The sequence below is a fragment of the Camarhynchus parvulus genome, chromosome Z (assembly GCF_901933205.1).
Source record: "Camarhynchus parvulus chromosome Z, STF_HiC, whole genome shotgun sequence".
In the NCBI taxonomy this organism is placed as follows: Eukaryota; Metazoa; Chordata; class Aves; order Passeriformes; family Thraupidae; genus Camarhynchus; species Camarhynchus parvulus.
In genome coordinates, this window is record NC_044601.1 from 48,753,810 (window position 1) to 48,774,058 (window position 20,249).

Below are 20,249 nucleotides of genomic sequence, written 5' to 3' on the forward strand. Positions count from 1 at the left end.
TGATTCAGAGCACATATTTTTACTTTCTTTCTGAACTGTAAATCACAAACAAAAAAGCAACTGGGAACACTGAGACTTGGTGTTTCCAAAACAAAATAGAGGCAGCTCTCAAAATGCCCATGGCTGAACGAGCCAGGGTGTGGATTAACTGTGCCACAGATGAAGGGACTCAGCACAAAGCCAAAATCAGGTTGGAAATACTTACTAGCTAGCTTACTAGCTCAGATTCAGTGTGACGCAAATGCAGTTATGACAATTTCAGGCATAACTTTAGTCTAGCAGCCGGCTGGCTTCCACATAAGGCCTGCCAGCCTCAAATAGCTGTATGCAGCATCAACACTGATCTTATACTGGCAAGCAGAGTGGCTCAAAATCAGCTCAGGCTGCCTGCCAGGCCTTTTGGACTCAGGCTGCCTCTGGCATGGTATTTGGGTGTCTACACCATCCTCCTGTGTACACTGTGTTCTGCAAGTGTTTATTAGTTCAACTGAACAACTGAAGCACACTGGCTCCGTGTGTGCAACTTCCTGCACCTGAGCCATCCCAGCTCCCACAGTATGGGCAAGAAAAGCAGAAACACGCCCACACAGCGCACACTGTCTAGCCCAGTGTGGCAACTTCACTGCTATGCTTGTGCATGAATAAATCAACTCTTCTGCTCCTTCTGGTCCCCACTAAAACACCAACTGCCTGTGTATCCAGACAGCCTAATCCCTCTGCTGCTCTTATCGCCAGATCAGGTACTGCAGAACTGACCTCAAGCTGTTTATAGTTCTGGCAGCTGTTGAGTGCAACAAAATTTATGAAACTATTAAGAAATGAGAAAACCACTAAGCAATTACAATTCTGGAGCAGTCTTCCCAAGAAATGGAGAAGTCTAACAAAACAACAGAAAAAGCCAACTGGTTTTAAACAGCAGCTTCCTCAGTTGATGAAAGGGATTCTATACCATAGTATCTGCAATAGCAGGGAATCAAACAAAACTGCAGGAGGGTCCTGCCAGTATACTATATCCAATAATAGAAGTGGAAAGGATCCCACTAGCAATGAAGCCCTACCACACTCTTTGACATGCTCCAAAAATCAATTGTAAAGAGCCTTGAATAGTAAATCAGTGAACTGCCTGCACTACTAAGTGAAAAACACTAACTACTAAGTGAAAACATAGTAAGCATGACCTTACCAGGCATTCCAGTAAGCGAGCAGGACGAGCAATAACTATCAGGATTTTGCGAACAAGTTGTTTAATAAATGCCATTTCTCCACTCTCTGATCGCTCTTGAGCCTAGAAGATAAAAATAAAGTCATATTGAACCAAATCACATTCAACGCACTGCTTAGGAAAGCTGTGATATTGAGGACATCTGCAGGGTTTGAAGCATGTACTTGATACGAACTGCGCATCAATTTCAAGATGCCACCAGAGATAACAATGATCCGAGTAACACTGTAACTTCTGTTTAAATAATCCCAGCTTTAAAACTCTAACACTGTAACTACAAAAGTGCCGCCATCTTTTTTTTCCTTGTTTCTTAAGCTTACAAAGTATTATTTACAGCAGTTTTGCAAATGGATACAATGTATCGATACAGATCAACGCTGATCTATAGGTGCAGGTTGAGCCTCAATTTGTTAACGTTAGGCTGAAATGAAAACTAACATAAATATAGTAATAGATATAAGCAACATCCATCCGAAACTCATACTGTCTTTTGGTCAGTCATAGGAAAATGACAATTTATATGCATATATACATAAAAAACCCCTTTACTTGTAGAGAGGTTTCATCTAATGGTACATGTAGAAAGGATGACAATGAAAATACAAAAGAGAGGGGGAATTGCTATAGAAGAATATATACAGAAAATATACTTCTAGAAGATTTAACAACATCTGCACAATGGTCTGAGCTGCATTTCAAGTTTGTTTTAATGTTCCCCTCTAAGAACAAATTACATTATTAAGGGATGCTAGTGAATGCAAAGCAACTGTAAAATTCTCTTTCTGATTAGAATGTACTAATAGCCCTTGCCTCAAATATCAAAGCACTTCCTTGCTCTGAACAGCAGAACTCAGACATAAGTTTCTCAGCATCTCTTGCTTATTCAAAACCACAAAAATAAACAAACACTTAAAAATTATTACTACAGACCAATAACTTTTCCTATAACACATTACATTAAAAAAAAAACTGTATGAAAATAGGAAACTATGCATATTGCTCTTAATGCACATATCACAATTTAAAAAATCACCAATAAATGAGAGGAATTAATTTATGTAGTTTAAAAAAGGAACGCTATACAAATATAATCTATCCATCTGCAAAAGGTCTCAGAAGTACCTTAACTGGACAGAAGCATAATTCTGAACATTATCAACTTAGCCCAAATAAAACACTTTTGTAAACAAAACATCACCTATAATAACCACCAACAAAATTTAAAGCATCTTTGTAGAGTTTTATGAACACTGAGGTGCCTAGGTGAACAAAAGATTCAATACATATTACATTAAAGGAGGATGAAGTAGGAAAGCATTCAGGTCCACTCGACCTTAAAATTCTAAAAGTTTTGGGTGAACCAAGCTGCTTTGACCTCACGGGAGTCTTCCCCTAGTGAAAGTAACTGCACAGTGCTAAGCAGCAGCAAGAAATGCAGCTTTCCACTGAAGACTGCAGCTGGGAATTAACAACAAATGAATCACATGAAACCAAAGCACAACTAAATGCCCATAACAAAGCTGTGCAAAGAAAATGTTTTCAAACTGTCATATCATGCTATTAACAAGAAGCAAGGAGTGGACTCAAAAGTTAAGTCTGAATTTTTAAGGTATGTCATTGCAGAACAGGAATCTTTTTCATAATAAAGAATTAACATCATAGAATATGACAAAATGAGTGGCTTGGTGATTTTTTTCCTTTATATGCAGGTTGAAGAATAATATGGTGGCATGTTTTTTTAGCAGGTTTTGGGAGAGGTGTTAGTGAACACATATTCTAAACTCTACTTAATGTGTAGCCATTTTAAGGTATATATTTTTAACAGTGGTTCAGCAAATCCTGGCTTAGACATGTTTTCAGGTATTCTCACTGCACTTTGGCACGGCAGAACTATGACCATTCCACAAGAAGGTTACTGGTTCAAAACTTCCTCTTGACTAGTAAGCAAACTTCAAGTATTTTCAATGTTTAAAAAATAGGCTTTCAACAATCCAGAATAAATTTATTTACATCTTACATTTTGTTTTGTTGTATGAAGAGAAAAAGTTCAAAAAACAGTAATTTCAGAAATCCTATTTACTAAATAGAAATTAACAAAAAAGCAGCATAGGAAAAACAAAAAACCAAGAAAACAACAACAAATCCAAACAAACAAACAACAACAAAAAATCAAAAAACCCCACGAAAACTCAACCAAAACTGCTTGTGTATTCAAAAGAAAGTAAAAGACCAATTAAGACAGGCACGGCATCTTAAGATATCAGCTGGAAAGAATTTCAAATTAATTTCAAATCTGCTGCTCTATCACATTAATTTTGACTCATAACATACTATCGAATCCCACACAAATAAATAAGTACATTACATGTTGCACTCATTCTTTTGAAAATGATACATTAATAAACTACAGAAACTTATGGAACAGCACGTTTGTCAAGTTTTGAGTTCTTCTTAATTAATTTAGCTGATTATTCTATTGAAGTTTCAACACATTTTGAAAAGACATTTTTGCTCTTAATAAACATTTCAGCTATGAGAGGAATGTTACAAATAATTAAAAAATAAATAATCTCTCACTAATGGAAAGCAAAAGGTTGCTGTCTGCTTTCTCAACACAGTAGGGCTCATAAAAGGAAAGCGTGTATGTTACCTCATTTTTTAAATTAAATGAAATAGCCAGCCCTGTCTGGGGCTTATGCACACACTTCCTAAGCAATCTACAACTTGCACTGCAGGACACAATCCTGTTGTTTCTGGAATCTTTACAACCCATCTATTCCAGACCAATATGCCAGGGTGCATTATAGTTTTTGTAGGAGTCATTATGTAGACTAAAGCATCTTATGAATACTACTTTGACAATTACTTGAGTAAACAGTCATAATTCAGACAATATTCAAAAAAACTCTAAGGCAAACAGATTTAAACAGTTTTCCAGGCAAACATACAGCAGTCTCACGGATCATACCTCCTGTAGCAATTTGTCTAATTTCTGCTGTAATTCAAGGAAGTATCGTGATGTGATGAGGCCCTGGTGAGATTTATCCAAACAATCTCGAGCCAGCTCCGTGATCTGATGGTGGGTAAAACTGAGCACTCCATCTGCCAGAGGAAGGGTGTTCTCTGGAGAATGATTTGTTATAATATCCTGAAGTCTCTCTTCCATCTGAGCTGTGGCCTATAGAAAAGTAGTTATTGAACACATTAAATCAGCTCTACATGAAACTAACAGCCTTAAAAGTTATTTCTGACTCTAGAACACTTCTCTACTGCCTAAGAATTTACCTAGCTGGAATGCATGAAATGACTGAAGCCAAAAGGCAAGTACACAAAGGCAAAGTGACAGATGACATTTCCCCTCATTACCAGTACAGAAAAGCAACAGCCTCGTTGCTCTACTACGCAGTTCCCCACTTTGTCTGCCCCTAGTGACTAACTATGCACTAATCTTGTGATCATCACTAACAGAACTAAAAAGCTTTTAAGTCAAAGCCAAAGTGGAAAAATACAAATACAAAAAAGAGAAGTCATAGGGGGTCTACTTTTCTCTGCTAAAAATGCGGATACTAGACAGCAGAATATAGTCACTACTTTCACAAAGGTTATTCCCCAAAAATATTTCACTGAACAGAGTTTGAATGAGGCTCATTTGACTAATTAGAAGCACCACAGGCTCACAGGTCCTGCCAAACATGTCTGCAGGTTCCCAGATGCATTTGTTTTACAGAACCAACTGTCTGGTTCTCACAGAACTGCAGATGCTTAAAAAAAACCCTTTGAAGATATCATTATTATTATTATTAAACAGTAATCCCACACACCTTAGGTTCATATCTCAAACAGTAAGATGAGTGAGTTCTGCACACTTCATACTGTTGCTCGATTACTCTGCAAAGCCTGACAAATCTTTCTTTATATTTATATAAAGAAATGCAAAGAAGTTTCTGCTTTTTTAACTCACATTTTAGGAACAATACCTTGTTTATTTTCCAGAGGTAACTAAAATCCTAGGAGCAACTGAGAGTATAGTGCCTCAAGCTGTGCACACACACCTGCACCTAGGAACTCATCTGTGTCTCAAGATCTCTGGACAGGAAAGCAAAACATCCTGCTATCTCATAGTCAAACCCCCACATCTGTGTACTGATCTCATTAAGTGCATTAGATCAGTATATAATATACAGTATATATATATAATATCTAGTATGTGTGCGTGTATATATATATATATGTATATATTTTATATATATATAGTATATAATATATATCAGTGCATATAATGCATGTAAAGCATATAGCAAGTGTTTGGGAAAATGAAGAAATGGACTAACCAAAGGAATCTGCTGGTATATCACCAGAGCAGATGCTTCTCAAGACTTCGCACTGAAAACTGGTTTCAATTTACTAATGCAGTATTCATCTGCCCCCAGTACACTACCTATTGAAATCCAACATATAATCAGATTCCAATCAGCAGAATATTTTACCAGCATGATTAATTTCAAAACCAGTTTGGCAGCGTTGCCAAATGAATGTCCAGTTCTCAGCCAGAGTTTTCCTTATCATGATTTTATTGTTGCAGTAAGAGATCAGTGATGCTTTATGGAAGCCACTACAGGGCTGGATCATCACTTCCCATAACAAAAGCACCACTTACTTAAAACCTATGTTGCCTACCAATTGAGATACTGGGTATCTTAAATGTAATTCATTACCTTTGGGAACCTTTCTTTGTAGACATGGTTCATCATAATTATTTCATTGTCACAGCAAGCAGGAGAACGTCCAGGGCTGCAAGCAAAGCAAATTATCCCATTACACTTGTCCCAGCATGAACTACAGTTAGTTCTTATATTTTTGTATGATTTATTTGCAACAAAAATTCAGCACAGACTTCACTGGAAAGGTAGTCTGCAATCAATAGTACACTTAAGCTCCTTTCTGCTACTTCTGTTCAAGTCCTCATGATCATTTAATGCACTTGACATCTAACTGCCAACCATGTTATTCTCCTAGTTTGTACCTGTATTTCAAGGCAGATGAAGCCTTGTGAACATTATCTTTTCTTCAGAAGGGCAACAGAGATCTTTTTAACTGGTCTTATACCTGTACCTTTGAAGATTAGATACAATCAAAATAGCAAGATCTGACCAAGAACTCTGGTAGCTGCAAGTGAAAAAGTACAAAATGAGTTTGTTTCAGTTTTGTTTGTTTTTCTAAATGGATAATTTGAAAAAATATATCAAAACAACCTATTTTCAATCTGACCAGCAGATAAAGGCATTAACTTTCTACAAATAATGTCATATATGTGCACATGTTGAACAAAGATGGAGCACTGTGCCTGTAAAAAAAAGCACAAGACCTTGAGGAAAAGAATTAATAAAAAATACCCACAGACCTCATAAACCTACAAAATTACTTTTTGCTATTGTGAGTCTCACTGTCCACTAGAAAGCCCTTTAAAAAAATCTCAATACAGATTTCCTGGTGTTGGTGATTCTGGCCCATTCAATCTGTCTAAAAGGTCTGGTCTAGCGGAAATGTACCTGCTCAGAGCAGGGGGGTTGAAATGAGATGATCTTTAAGGTCCCTTCCAACTTAAACCATTCTGTGAATATAAATCTGGCTTTTGGTATTCTTAAAGATGAAAACTGAACACTAAACTTTGTCAGGGATATCACAATGGCGAGTCCTTGAACTGATACAGGCAGCCTGTTACAGATATTCACAGGCTACTACTGGGAACAGAGCAGGTACTTGGATTCAGAACGGGAATACTACAATCACATCATTAATGACTGGGTCATCAAGACAGTCTCTGTGGGTTAGTTGCCTTCACATTAAGACCTATCTTAATGACATTTACCACTGAAGTAAGTCATGACCAAAACCAGAACAAGTATTTAAGACTACTCTTCATTCAGCCTCAGTTACATATGTATTTCAGCTATTTCAAAACCAGTACACATCCCCAGTGTAAAACACCATAATGCTACCCACAATATGTGAATTTAGATCCATCCCCTGTTTTCTGATACACAAACTCACCTGAGACTTCGGGACCGAGGGCGCATTGCAGTCGTCCTGCACCTGTTATCACTGGCAATGCTCTCAGTGGTACAGAAATGTTTAGACAAAAAATGTAGTTCATCAGGTGTTGGTTGGTATGGTAACTGGTGTAGCTTCTCTTGGGATGAGCATGATGACTAAGAGAGCACAAGAAAACACAAGCTTCCATCAGAGTGAAAAAACATCATTTTCAAGACCATATTCGGTGCTCACGAATAATGAATAATGTAATTTAAGTTAAAAAATTATACTTACTGTTGCTCCTGACTACCAATTTAAAGAAGAAAAGAAATAATTATTCTCAAACTCATGAACTAAATATAGAGTAAATATTAAAAAAAAGAACCACTTCAGAAGACACAATGCATTTCAAAAATTTAAATTTCCTAAGGCAAAGGTGATCTCTAATGTCAATGATATGTAAGAATAGCTAAAATGGAGTCTGCTGAAAATTAATTATTGGAATAGGACGGCCTAAGTATGGTAATCATAAAGTACAATTTATTGTCACAATGCCAATTGTAAATCTTCATAATAAAGGTACTTCATTATCTATATTTAAGACATTATTAACGGTCTTAAAAATAAAATCAAATTCTATCAAAAATTTTGCTGAAAAAATTAATACGTTAATATCTTCTAAAAAACTGTACTCTGAAAACAGAATGAGAGAACTCATTACATTTATCAAGATCGGTTACAAAAAGCGAACAAAATTATAATAAAACGATCCATTTAGTATCAAACTGGAAGATACGGACAGGTATGAAAATGGCAGTGCTACCACCATAACCAGCCTTGCAACATCTCACGTACAGAGCTGCATTACATAAGCAGTCCAAATGACCAAACTATGTATTTTAAGGGTTTTTATACAGCTCTACCTGAGCCACGTTAGATGCCTGGAGGTAGAACTTTGAACTTTTCCATGAACCTGGATCTAGTACTCTTTTTAAAGAACACATACATAGTTAAAATCACTAACAACCAGTCTTGCTAATGTGGACTGACAAACACAGAGGAATGTTCTACTGTTTCTAGTACCAAAATCAGTTTCCAAGTCAGCTGATTCATAAATATTCTTGTATGACTGCACAAAGCTGCTTAGTACCATGCAGACATTCCCTATATTTTACCTGTAGAAGGGAAGAAGTTGAAAAACTTCGATATCTTTCTTCAGACTGTAGCTGTATTTCTCAACACAATGAATTTCTTCTGTGTATCAATTTACATGTGCCCATTACTGCTTATCTGACTTCTCAGATTGAACACCAAGGCCCCCACCTGGGTGCTCTTTTAATGGAGGCAGTAAAGAGTTTCTTTGTTACATCATTTCTAGTGAAGGAAATCAATAAAGTTTTGTACTGCACAAATATTACCCCTGCATTGCTAAAGTCAGCAGATAATAACCAGGCTAGTAAGCACAGAAGCTAAGAAGTCTTTTTAATCTCCTGGCAACTTGTGTGGTAAAGGCTAATATCCTAGATCAGAAGCAAAAGAAAAGTTTTCTTATCACACTAGATCTCACGAAATCTCGTCTCCTAAAAGCAAAAAAGAATAAAACCCACTGGCAGAAAAGGCTAAGAAGGACTGGTCTACATGGGAATGCCACACCACATCAGAACAAGCTGAAGTTTGCAAGACTGTGTTACCTTGCTTTGCTGCGCGCTCAGAAGCATGCACACCGAGAATTTACCACAGCTCACTGGATAGGTAGTAACTTGTTGAGTTACAATAACTCATGCATGAAATTCTGCCTTAGCACATTACCATGCATAATTCAGCATACAGCACAGGAAAGGTAAATTCTTTCTTATCTCACACTATAGCAGTTAGTTGCAGTTAACCTGTTAACCAACAGCCATGCTCTGTAAAATAAATGATACTGTAGCACAGGAGAATTTCCCAATACAGAGCATCACAGGTGGCTATTCTCTCTATCTCTTCGGTTTCAGGGGATTATGGGAAGATCAGTGTGAAAATAACTCATATCACACTTCTCCTCATGTAAGGTGCCACAGAGTTTAGATCCAACATGACTAAAGAGAGGATCTTCCTAATGCTAACCACTCTCAGCTGTATCAGGACCATCACAGGCACAAAGTACATTTTTTTGGTGTTCTAAATTCTTATTTCAGTACAAATCCAAATTCTTACAGCAAAATTCTTAAACAAAATAGTTCTCCTGGCATTCTACAATTAATGCTCCAAAAATCACACAAGAGTTAAATTTTTTAATATGTTCAACTGTAGTGCATTATGGAAATGCAAATGTTCTTCTGAAACAGAAATACAGGTTTGAAAAATACGCAGCTTCTCTCTCAGTTCATTCACTTTTATAAGGCGTACTCTCCTAAAAGACTCAATCACCTCAACTGCATTGTCTAACTGCCAAGATTTGATCCTACTGTGCTAGAATAAGATAAACCACCAGCTTCTTTCCAACTGAATAATCAAGCAGAAGGTATTTTAATTTTGATTTTGTTAACCAGTATTTGTGGTACTTGCACCACTTCTAAACCCACAACCTTCCATTAAATAGGTAATTCTATCCATCCTCACTTTCAATATTAAAAAACAAACAAACAAAAAAAAATAGGTAACAAACAGTGAGCTACACTCACCTCAGCATAACTGTGGTAACTACAGACACTTTGGCCCTACTTTGACTTGCAATTGCTTGTGAAGAACAAAGTTGTGATCTATTGCTATGTGTAAAAACTCTTTCTGCTTGCTGGTTGATACATGTCTAGATTAATGTGAATTTTATTTATTCATCACTGAATGTACATTTACAGTGTTGTATGAACTGGTCTCTCATTTCCTCTAAAAAGCAATAATGTAGAGGAGAAGGCTGAACTGTGCTAGCTCTTTCAGATTCTGAAAAAGTACATAAAATCAATTAGATGGGTACACTTTTAGTTTTGGTTTTGTGATTCACATGTATCATCCAGGAGCTAAAAGAAGAAAAGGAAAACATCTCCAAGAAGTGAAGAAATAGTCGCTAGTTTTAGAACCCAAAGGCTATCCAAAGTGCTTTTGCAGGGCTTATCAGCAATAGCAAATTCTCGGGCAAAACAGAACAAGAAACTAACCATGAGATACTGCACAAGTCAAGACAATAAAGGTTAATGTGTTTGTCTCAAACACCAGTAGCAGGGTGGCTGTGGCGCCAAGGACTTTGGGAAACAACAGCCAAGGACTGCTGGCAATAACATGCTGTGAGAAAGAACAAGATGTGACTGGACGAGGGGCCACACAGAGGTACGACAGCACTCCTCTGGGACACAGGTCTTCGATCTACCTCCTGGAGACAAGCACAGCTCAGTACAGCACAGACAGAGAAATGAGGTGGAGAAGCAAGCATAGCGGGGAATCAAGACTGCCAAAGATCCCTGAAACCCTCTGACCCATTTCCACAAGGACCCGAAAGACTAGACTGTGAGTGATCACTAATTTGCACTGGAAGTGAGAAACCCACCTTCAGGGTGGCAACAGCTTCTCTACAAAAGGGTACCACCTCCGCCCCACCAAGCCTCAGGCATCCCCAGGATCCTGAGATATCCCAGCAGCTGGACTAATGCTGGAGCCAGGACTGGTGACCTCTTCCTCCCCACTCACCCCCTCCCTTTTCTTCTTTTTTTCTTTCCTTCCCACCCCACCTCTTTATGCAAAACACACTGACATGTGCTTATATAGCAGGTCAGAGACTAATACACCAATTTCTATTGCCAAGTGTGTAATTTAGAAATATAACTTAGTGAGTTTTTGTGGATCATTTGAATTCTGTAATTTCTTTTGACCACAAGTATTTACCAATCTCGGGTGATCCCTTACTCTTAAGGGTGGGACACCATTGATATTTATGGCATGAATTCTCTACTGCTGCTTTCTTCAACAAAATTAAAATGTATTTATTGGAAACACAGGTTTATTTCCACAAGTAAGAAACTGTTTACTCAATGGTAGGAAAGACATATAGGTATGTTATTATTTATATATTCTAGTCAGAAATAATCATGGGGTAGGTCAACAATGATGTATCGCAGAAGTTAAGACATCTAAGTCCATAAATGCATGGACAGCAGATGCAAATACCACATAAAACTGCTCCACATTCCAGGATGCCTACAGCAGCTACAGAACTTAAGTGGGGAAGAAAGTATATCGATTAGAATTACCATTTTAAAACTGAAGATATCAAAGAAATTAGTAAGGACAGAAAATTAAAACTGTATTTTGATCTGGTTTTGACACAGCTTTTAATCTCCTTTCTAGCACAAGTCTGTTTCTTCCAACAGTGACAGTGTTTCTATGGCAACTCCTTTATTTGATATAAACTCCTTGATGTCAATATATTTTAGGTGAAGAGCACAGTATATCTGATCTAATTCCAATAAGAGGTATACAAACATGCCCTAATTGAAACTGCTTACAGAATTAATGTGAAACCAAGGAATTTACTTGGCAAAAGTAAAAGTAAAACATCTACACAGAAAAGAAAGCAGAGGTCAAAATTAGGGCTTTAGAGAACAAGTTCTTAATATATATGAAATTACTCAACATGGTTTAAGACAGATACAATCGTCCTTCCAGAAATCTTTGTGGGCAAAAATAAAATAAGAGTTGATCATAACACAAAATAATCATATTTCACCATCGTACAGAACGTGGAACTCTACTGTTTCACAAGAGAAACTGAACAAACCCACTGGAAGTAGGAAGAGAAAGCCTACTTTAACTGTCAAAGAAACAGCTTAAAAAATCAATTACCCATTCAGTAACACATGCTACTCATAAAAGGTAAAACACCTTTTATAGTCATATAAGGCATAACACATTGAAGAGCCATAGCTGGATCTACACAGACAATCACTTCCACTGCAGGATGTGTTCTAACTGTCAAAATGTCAACTATTTGGTATTTCCAAAGCAGGCTTTCTCTACAGCTCTACCTCCACAGCCTCTAGGTGTAACTACCACAACCAAGAGCTCCACTCCAGGTTGTAACATGAGACAGTCATTCCTTTCCAGTACAGAGATGTGCAGATGCACAAAGTAGAGGCTGGTATTTCTGCTACGGCTAGCTCCTGAGCTCTGGAGCAGGATCCAAGGCACTGTTGTGGCGTATGAGATGCACAGGTATGGCAGGGGGCTGACACAAGACTGGCAGAAGCGAGCCTGAGGGGAGCCAAGCCAAGCCCAGCTGAATACTGACAACCACAGCTGAGCCCAGCGGTCTGGCAGCAGACAGCAAGACACGGACAACCCAGCTTTTTTGGGGATTTATCCCTCATTGTTTCTTTTTCCTGCCTCAGGGATGGGGAACACAAGCCACAAAGAGCAAATGCCATCTTGTCGCTGTCTGAGCAGCTACACAGAACTGAGCTGAGGTGCTGAACACCTTTTGTGGGTAACGCACCTTCTCTTTTGTAAATTTTGTTATCAATATTGTTGCCATTATCATGCATTTCCTACTCCTTAGCTGTTGGTTTTCTGTTGCTACCTCAACCCATATTCTCTGCTGTTGTTATCTCAACCCATAGTCTCTGCCTTTATCCCCCTCTGACTGGAGCAGGGTGGGGAAAATGGGGGTGGCCTACTTAGAGTTTAATTCCCAGCTGTTTTTTCAAGCCACCACAATCGCACTGAAACAACTGGTCCAAAAGGTAAAAATTAGTAAGTTGAACTTATTCTATTATGTATCCCAAAGGATTCCTTTTATTCTGATTACAGCTATCTGAAAAGCTAGGTATCTAACCTATCATCATGCACTAACATCTCACAACTGCCAAAGGAAAAGAAAGGCTAATGTGTGATTCATCTCATCCTGAGACAGCAGTCTAACCCAGGACAGATGAATCATGTCATAGACAGCTTCTCTTTCTTCTTGTCATCAGGCAGCCTCAGTTAAGACTTGATACCTAACTATTATATGGTTAAAATAAGGCAGATCAAAAGGAAGCAACTGAACACTATTCACTACCAAAAAGTATCTCTAAGTGAAGTACACACTGCGTAAAATTTTCTTCTATTTCAGGGAAGTAAAGCAGTTTCGTATCACATGTTAGTTCTAAGTCTATCAAACACAACAAAACCTACATTGTCTTCTCCTAAGAGAAGTGTGCTACATTTGAGAAGCTAAAGCATGCAAACGACATCCATCAGCACAGCCAAACAGATACTTACAGAAACAGTCGAGCTGGGTGTATTTGTACCATAGCCAGAAGAAGGGAGAGAAGCCAAAGACCAGCGGCGACCATCAGTCCTGGAAGTTATGAAATGGAGGTTAGTCAAATGAACACTACAGTATCCTAATGCAGTAACATCTGCTGAAGCATTATTGGGAAAAACTGCATCCCAAAAACATGATAAAAATAGGGGCTTTAACAAAATATACTTTCACAGGGCACCACAGTAAACAAGCATCCACCAAGGATTAATTATTTTTATTATGGTTTTATTTATAGTTAAAAATCAATGAGATGGAACAACCACAAAGAGAATGAACGGGTCCAGAGAACTGGTATCTAATACAAACAGAAAAGGACAAGAAGCTCACAACCTTTAGGTTCATCCCATAAAAATTAATGAGAAGCAAATTTAAAAAGTTGTGAACAAATGCAGACCACTGTGCTCTGAGCCACAGAATAACCATCACATTCTGATTGATATAAAAGCGTAGTGCATTTTTCAGTGGCATCAGCAGAGGGTATCAGCAAACTAGCAGGCTAATGATTAGGTAAAACCAAACGTAAATGTTAAATGTTACATACATGAAACAGGAAAAAAAAATCTTCAGGGAAAAAACAGGCTCACTCCAAATAAAAAAATAAAATAAATACATAGATTATAACCAAAACACGATTTATGTTCTTCATTGTCTGAGGTGACAAAGACAACATGGAACTTCAACATTCAAAGTGGCAAACAAAAAAAACAACTATGAGAGAAGTGTTTGGATTTTTGAGAAAGTAGAATTTACCTGTCATTTCGATGCCCATGACTGCAATACAATTGAATCAAGTGTGTTAAAAAAAAGGAGAAATAATAAATAAATAACAAAACAGGCCAAGTTTTTATTAACAAATGGTATGACAGTACGGAAAGGAGAACTGAAGATCTGTTTTACAAAGATCATCTCCCAAGGCTGATTGACACAAAAAGTGAAATTCTGAAGAACTGAAGATTAATTGAAGTGTATTTTCAAACAACTGAAGTCATGTCAAATCAGCAATCTTACACCTATTGATGCAGAGATTTAAGAGGTCCCTTCCTTCAAACTAATAGTCTAAAAAGCCCCTTGCTTCTTTCCAATATATCAACTTCTTCATCCACAAACTACAATCAAAACTCTGGGACTTTGTATACATAAAGCTTAAGAAAAAGAATTACAGTACATCATTAGTATTAAAATATGAAGAGCACGTGTGCTAGAGACTGCTAATTGTGTCAAATATTGAACTCTGGAAAAAACTTCCACCTCTGCCATAATCTTGCTCTTAATTCATTCTTTCACATTCTCTTCTTCACCAGATATGTAAGAGATACCTCCAGATGAAAGCACCATTCTACAAGTAGTTTTTTCTTCATTTGGCTTAGCTGCTCACAATTGAAAGAACTTAGGCAGTATTTAAACATGGGTGAGACCCATGTATTCTGCATCTGTGAGAAAGAAAGTATTTCTTAATTGAGTAACTCATATGAACAGGGTACTTGAATCACACAGAAAGGCTGTCAAGGATGTAGACAGGCTACCCCAGAAAGTTATCTGGGAGGCAAACATGGGCAAACAGGAGGCATTCATAAGGGATTATGGGGAAAAAGCCCCTACAGCATTTTTCCCTGGATTCTTTCTACACCACTTGCTTCTGTCCTGAAGTATGGCTTTACTCACTTTCCAGCAGCTCTAAAAAGGCCAGTCTGTCACCTACCCACAGGTTCACAGATGCTGGACTTGTACGTACAACAGCAGCGCTGACTTCCAGAGGCATAGGCTATTCCTGGGCACTGATCACCCCACCAGACACGGGCAGAGGAAGGTGACTCTCCAGCTTGGTTCTGAGGCACTGGGAAGGCTATCTCCAGCTCTGCCCACCGGCTGGAAGCGCAGCACAGGGGCATCCCTGATGCAGCTCCCTTTCCTGTGGCTGCTGCATGGCACGGCCAGTGCCTGATGAGAAGTGGCTACACTAAGGAAGCAGCTTCACAGAAGGTCTCAAATTTCCTTTGCCTCTCTCTCCCTTCCTCACACTGTCCCAGCTTTTTGGTATCCCCACTGACTCGGTGACAGTGGATAAAAAAGAAGTATCCATACCCCTACACCTTTGCCCCTGCTCCTTCAACCTGCTCTATCACCCTTGTCCTTCCCCTCCTTTGTATACCTATTAAATTTACAAAATATAACAGAAAAGGCATAAAGTCAGAAGCCTGCTCTCATTAATCACAGTGCATTTTACTATGAAAATTCATCCTACCAAACTTACATGAAAACAACCACAACAGACATACCAAATTGATAACAAAAAAAGTTGCAACAATACAGTTTTAAACTTCATTGCCATCAAACACTTTCAATATAAACACAGAACAAAATCAGCTTCCACAGAAAATTGCTCTGAATGTTTCTTGAATCCCACTGAAGTTGTGAGAGATTTTTAAATCAGAGAAATTTCCTTCAGTTAAAGAATCTATTTAAAGCGCATTACAGGGCTCAAGAGAGGTCAAAATCCAAATGAAACACTGGAAAACAAATCCTTTTTTTTCATGAATTCTGAATTCTAAGGTTTGCAAAAGTATAATATCTTAAACTTTCTGTTGATTATGGGTGGGGAAGAAAAGCTATTTCTTGGCTGCTGTATTTCTAAGCAATGTTCGATCTTTCACATCTGCTTTTTCCGTTATAAACTATTTCTGGATTTAATGAGTCTTTCTAAAAATATGCTCACAAACAAATGTAATCTCTAAAGAGATAGTATCTCTGACAAAAGGAAAACTATCAAGAGGAACTAGATTCAAAAGAAATATTCAACTTTCTTAAGATAATTTAAAAAGCAGCATCATAAGATACTAGAAAGATTGACAAGATCTACTGTCACAAATTAACTAGATTCAGATTAAAAAATTATGCAAGCTTTCACCCCTTCGCAGCTTAAAAAAAAAAAAAAAGCTAAGCCATTTTCTTGCACTTACTTTTGAGAATTTTTGTGCGCTACTTTACTGATCTCCCAAAATAAAGTGACTAAAACTTTACAGGCAAGTTATAACTTAGTGCAAACCCATCAGTTAGATGCCTGACACTGCTAAAGCATTCCAATTTCATTTTTCATATACATATATTCCTGGCTAAACATATAAATTCTGCTTACCTTCAAAGACATAAGAGTTAATGAACATATTATTTGCAGTAGGGTGACAATGTGTTAAGTGATGGGGAACCACACTGGCACAAACAGGCAGTCTCCCATGACATGCTATCAACTTTGGTTATGGTTCATTTAATAATAATTTACTTCATAAATCACTTCAAATTCACTTTTAGATCTTCAAAAATTCTACTTCCATTAATTAATTCTCACAACACTCCTGTGACAATGCTTATTGTTTCACAGACATTGGTACAGATACTGAAACAGGTCAATGACAGGTATTCAAGGTATGGTAATGGTATTGCTGCTGTCAGTAAAATCAGGACCTGTATTACAGTGAACTTATAAGCAATGCACTTCTTACATCATTAAAAAAAATAGAGGAAGAAACCTTCAAGTAGTTTAAAATTTCCCCACATTTCAGTAGGTAAGACAATAACGTCTGAATCAGATTTATTACAATTAAATCATTATTCTATTTTTTAAAATTAAAAAGATATGCTCGCAATGCATCACACATTCAGTAGTTTGTTTGTACTGAGGTTTAAAATGGTTTACAAAAATGAGCTAGTACTTATTTTTCTAAGTGACAGACCTGACAGATGTATTTGCAATCACCTTTTGTATCTGCATACAACATTTCCTCTATGCAAAATGTGTGTTAAATACTATGAACAATCTCTTACCTTCGTGCAAAAGAGAAGTGGGCTGAGGCACTGGGAGAGAAATTCCTAGGGCTATCTTGAGGACTGTTTCCTGTTGGAGATGATACACAAAAAAATTATTATTAGATGGTGGGGTGAAGAGAAGTCACTAAAAACATTCAGGCATATTAACGCTTGCATTTCCAGTGGGTTAGAAATCAATTTCAGAATTTTTTCTTTCACAGCCTCTCTGAAAATAAATTCTGAAACAGAATCTTACTTTAACTCATATTTAATTTACACTGAGTTTTAGTGACTGGATTTTGTAACTCATAGAGAACTGTTCATTAAGCCTTTTAATTTGAAAATTCTCAAAACAATTCAATAATTGTTTAAAGAAACCAGTACATTAGCTTGAAAGAATAGGTTTTTAATGGCACAAAAAATACTGTTTTTTTAAAATATCATACAAAAAAATGAAAGACAGAAAAATGATTATCAAACAAATTTAGCCCATATGTGAAGTCTCTACAGCATTTTCACAGGTTCCGTTGCAATTTTTTTTCATTGCTCATTTTTTCCTATCTCCAAAACAAACAAGCAGACAACACACTGAACTGAATTTTTTTTACCCTTACCTGCATTTTGTGAACAGGTTTCAACTTTGGGGTTTGTTACTTCTTTCTATTAGAACACCTGATCTCCTGTGGACCAGCATGAGCACAGACAGGCAGCAGCTGCTGAGAGCTGCTCCACCCCTCAGCCTTGTACAGTTAGAGGAGAAACCGTATTCCTTCCTTTAGAAGGAATAAAAATGACCCCTAAAATGACCCCCAAACCTAAAAAATAAACCCCTAAACACACACAAAAAACCCCAAACCCCAAACAAACCCTCCCCCAACTTCACCCCCCCCAAAAAAAAAAGCCAAAAGGATCCAATATAAAGTAATACTGGCATACATCTAACAATCAATCTTTCCTTAAACTTTTCTTTAAAATAACTGTAGCAGCAACACACGAAAATAGAAAAAAAGTAATGCATTTGTTGTAGCATTTTATTTTTGGACATAAATGAGACTGAAACAAAAGCTATTGATTAAAAAATAGCTCCAATGTAGCCAGCTAGAAACAACATGAAATTTCTGAGGGGAAAATCACTACCTATGTGTGAAAAGGCCAGTATAAAAAACTGAGTCCTTAAAGGGCTTCAAGTGGCCTTCACTGCTATCCAAATGTTTGAATTAACATTGCACTTATCACAGTGATACTCATAACAGATTGCATTAATTCTATATGGGAAAGCATAATCATTGAGTGATTAGGTAGCAAACACAGTGATAAACACACATCCCCACACTACCCCCCTCCCCATTTTGTCTAGAAGCAGATGTAAGATGCTTTTTGAGCTGTGCTGAGCGGCTTTTGCAGCTGCTCTTTCCACAGCCTCAAGAGACATGGATTCCACTCTCACTGGACAATACCCACAAGTTTTTTTCACCCATAAATCTATCATGGCAGAATTATGTCCTTCCTACATTCTCTGCATCCTCTCAAGACCCCAGCTTCTTCATTACCCTTCAGACACTGCTGAGGGCCTCAAAAATTTCAAGGTGGCAAGGATTTTCATTTCCTGAATGGGTTGGAGCAGAGAGAATCTGAAGCCATAAATTCCCATCTTTACTTGGGGACTAAAAAAATTTATTCTTACTGTGTATCAACTGTAAACACCAAATTACTGAGAGCAACAGTTCATTCAATTTAACAGCTAACCAGATTTCTTTTTCTGCTACCAGAAATTATTTAACAAAGATAAGCTAAAAAAAAAAAAAATTAACACCGTGCAGATAAAACAGAGTCACAAACTTCAACTGCTGCACTAGAAAAACATCAGCTGTAATCTGGAGTGTATTGTGGCTTAGGTAAGTAAAAAAGACAAAGAAGCTACCTTGAACTCTGGCAGAAGAGCATAGAACTAGCCTTAACATAGTGAGGCAAACAGCTTTTGACAGGAAAGAGTTTTACAAATCAGAATATGAGGCTTTGTAAACCAATTCCTTTTTTTTCACTAGCTGAAGTTATAGATGGATATAAACAAGTTTTTAACACACATCAAGGACATACCTTACTGTCCGTGAGTTAAAATATACACAAAAACTTCATAAAGAAGAAAAAAATATGATTAAATAATTCAGCAATTTTACAGCTATCAGTGTGAATTTGGATTTGTGGAGTCACAATGCTGCAAACTATGTTGCTAGTATCAACATAGATCACTTCCTTACAGACAAAACCTTAAGAAGTCAAAGTCTTACTCAGGAAGAGCATCAGATCCTGTTATTACGAAAATCAACTTGTAAGCATTACTTTCAATAGCAAATCAGCTTTTAAAATAACAAGACTGGTGACGCCACACACATAATACCTGGATACTAAATCCTGAAGGTTTATCTAGAAATTGTAAGAACTCAGACAAACCTGGAAACAAAGAATGAGAATACAAACCCCTAATGACTGGAGAAACAGCTAGTGCTATTACAGGTATAAGGTGTAGTACTCCAGAGGAGCAAGACAGGTTGGAAGCAGAGTCCTACATGCGACCTCCATCCATCAAGGCATTCACCCACCCATCTGCAAATCAATACCTGGGAGACTTTCAAATAAAATCTAGTGCCAGTTACCTCTCTGTCCATATGCGCAGGGCTTGCTGATGAGTCAAAGCCTACTGTTCTTTGAAATCTGCTTGTATTGTATGCTTTAGTCCTACAGTATCTCTAGGTGACTGAGATTACTGCCCAAGTGTTTGATTTAGTAAAGTAAACTAGACTGGTGGTCAGGCATTAGATAATTAACTCCAGTATCCTCTGGGAGACACAAGGAATAAGCAATTAATCTAAAAAAACAATACTCTGCTTCATAACAATACACAGGGTGGCTCATTTTGCA

The 20,249-nt window shown here is 37.4% G+C and overlaps 1 protein-coding gene across 11 annotated transcripts in view; it reads right to left on the reverse strand.

Moving 5' to 3' along the window:
- MAST4 (microtubule associated serine/threonine kinase family member 4) overlaps positions 1-20,249 on the reverse strand; it is a 276,947-nt gene that overhangs the window by 45,229 nt on the left and 211,469 nt on the right. For 8 of the 11 annotated variants that reach the window (XM_030968185.1, XM_030968183.1, XM_030968187.1 and 5 more), the window contains 7 exons: positions 17,349-17,418; positions 14,280-14,300; positions 13,484-13,562; positions 7,274-7,431; positions 5,938-6,013; positions 4,191-4,400; positions 1,184-1,285 (listed from right to left, as the gene is read on the reverse strand). In XM_030968185.1, the coding sequence (XP_030824045.1) occupies positions 1,184-1,285; positions 4,191-4,400; positions 5,938-6,013; positions 7,274-7,431; positions 13,484-13,562; positions 14,280-14,300; positions 17,349-17,418 (716 nt within the window). The remainder of the gene's footprint in view (positions 1-1,183; positions 1,286-4,190; positions 4,401-5,937; positions 6,014-7,273; positions 7,432-13,483; positions 13,563-14,279; positions 14,301-17,348; positions 17,419-20,249) is intronic. The other 3 variants (XM_030968186.1, XM_030968184.1, XM_030968192.1) reach the window with 1 other exon arrangement.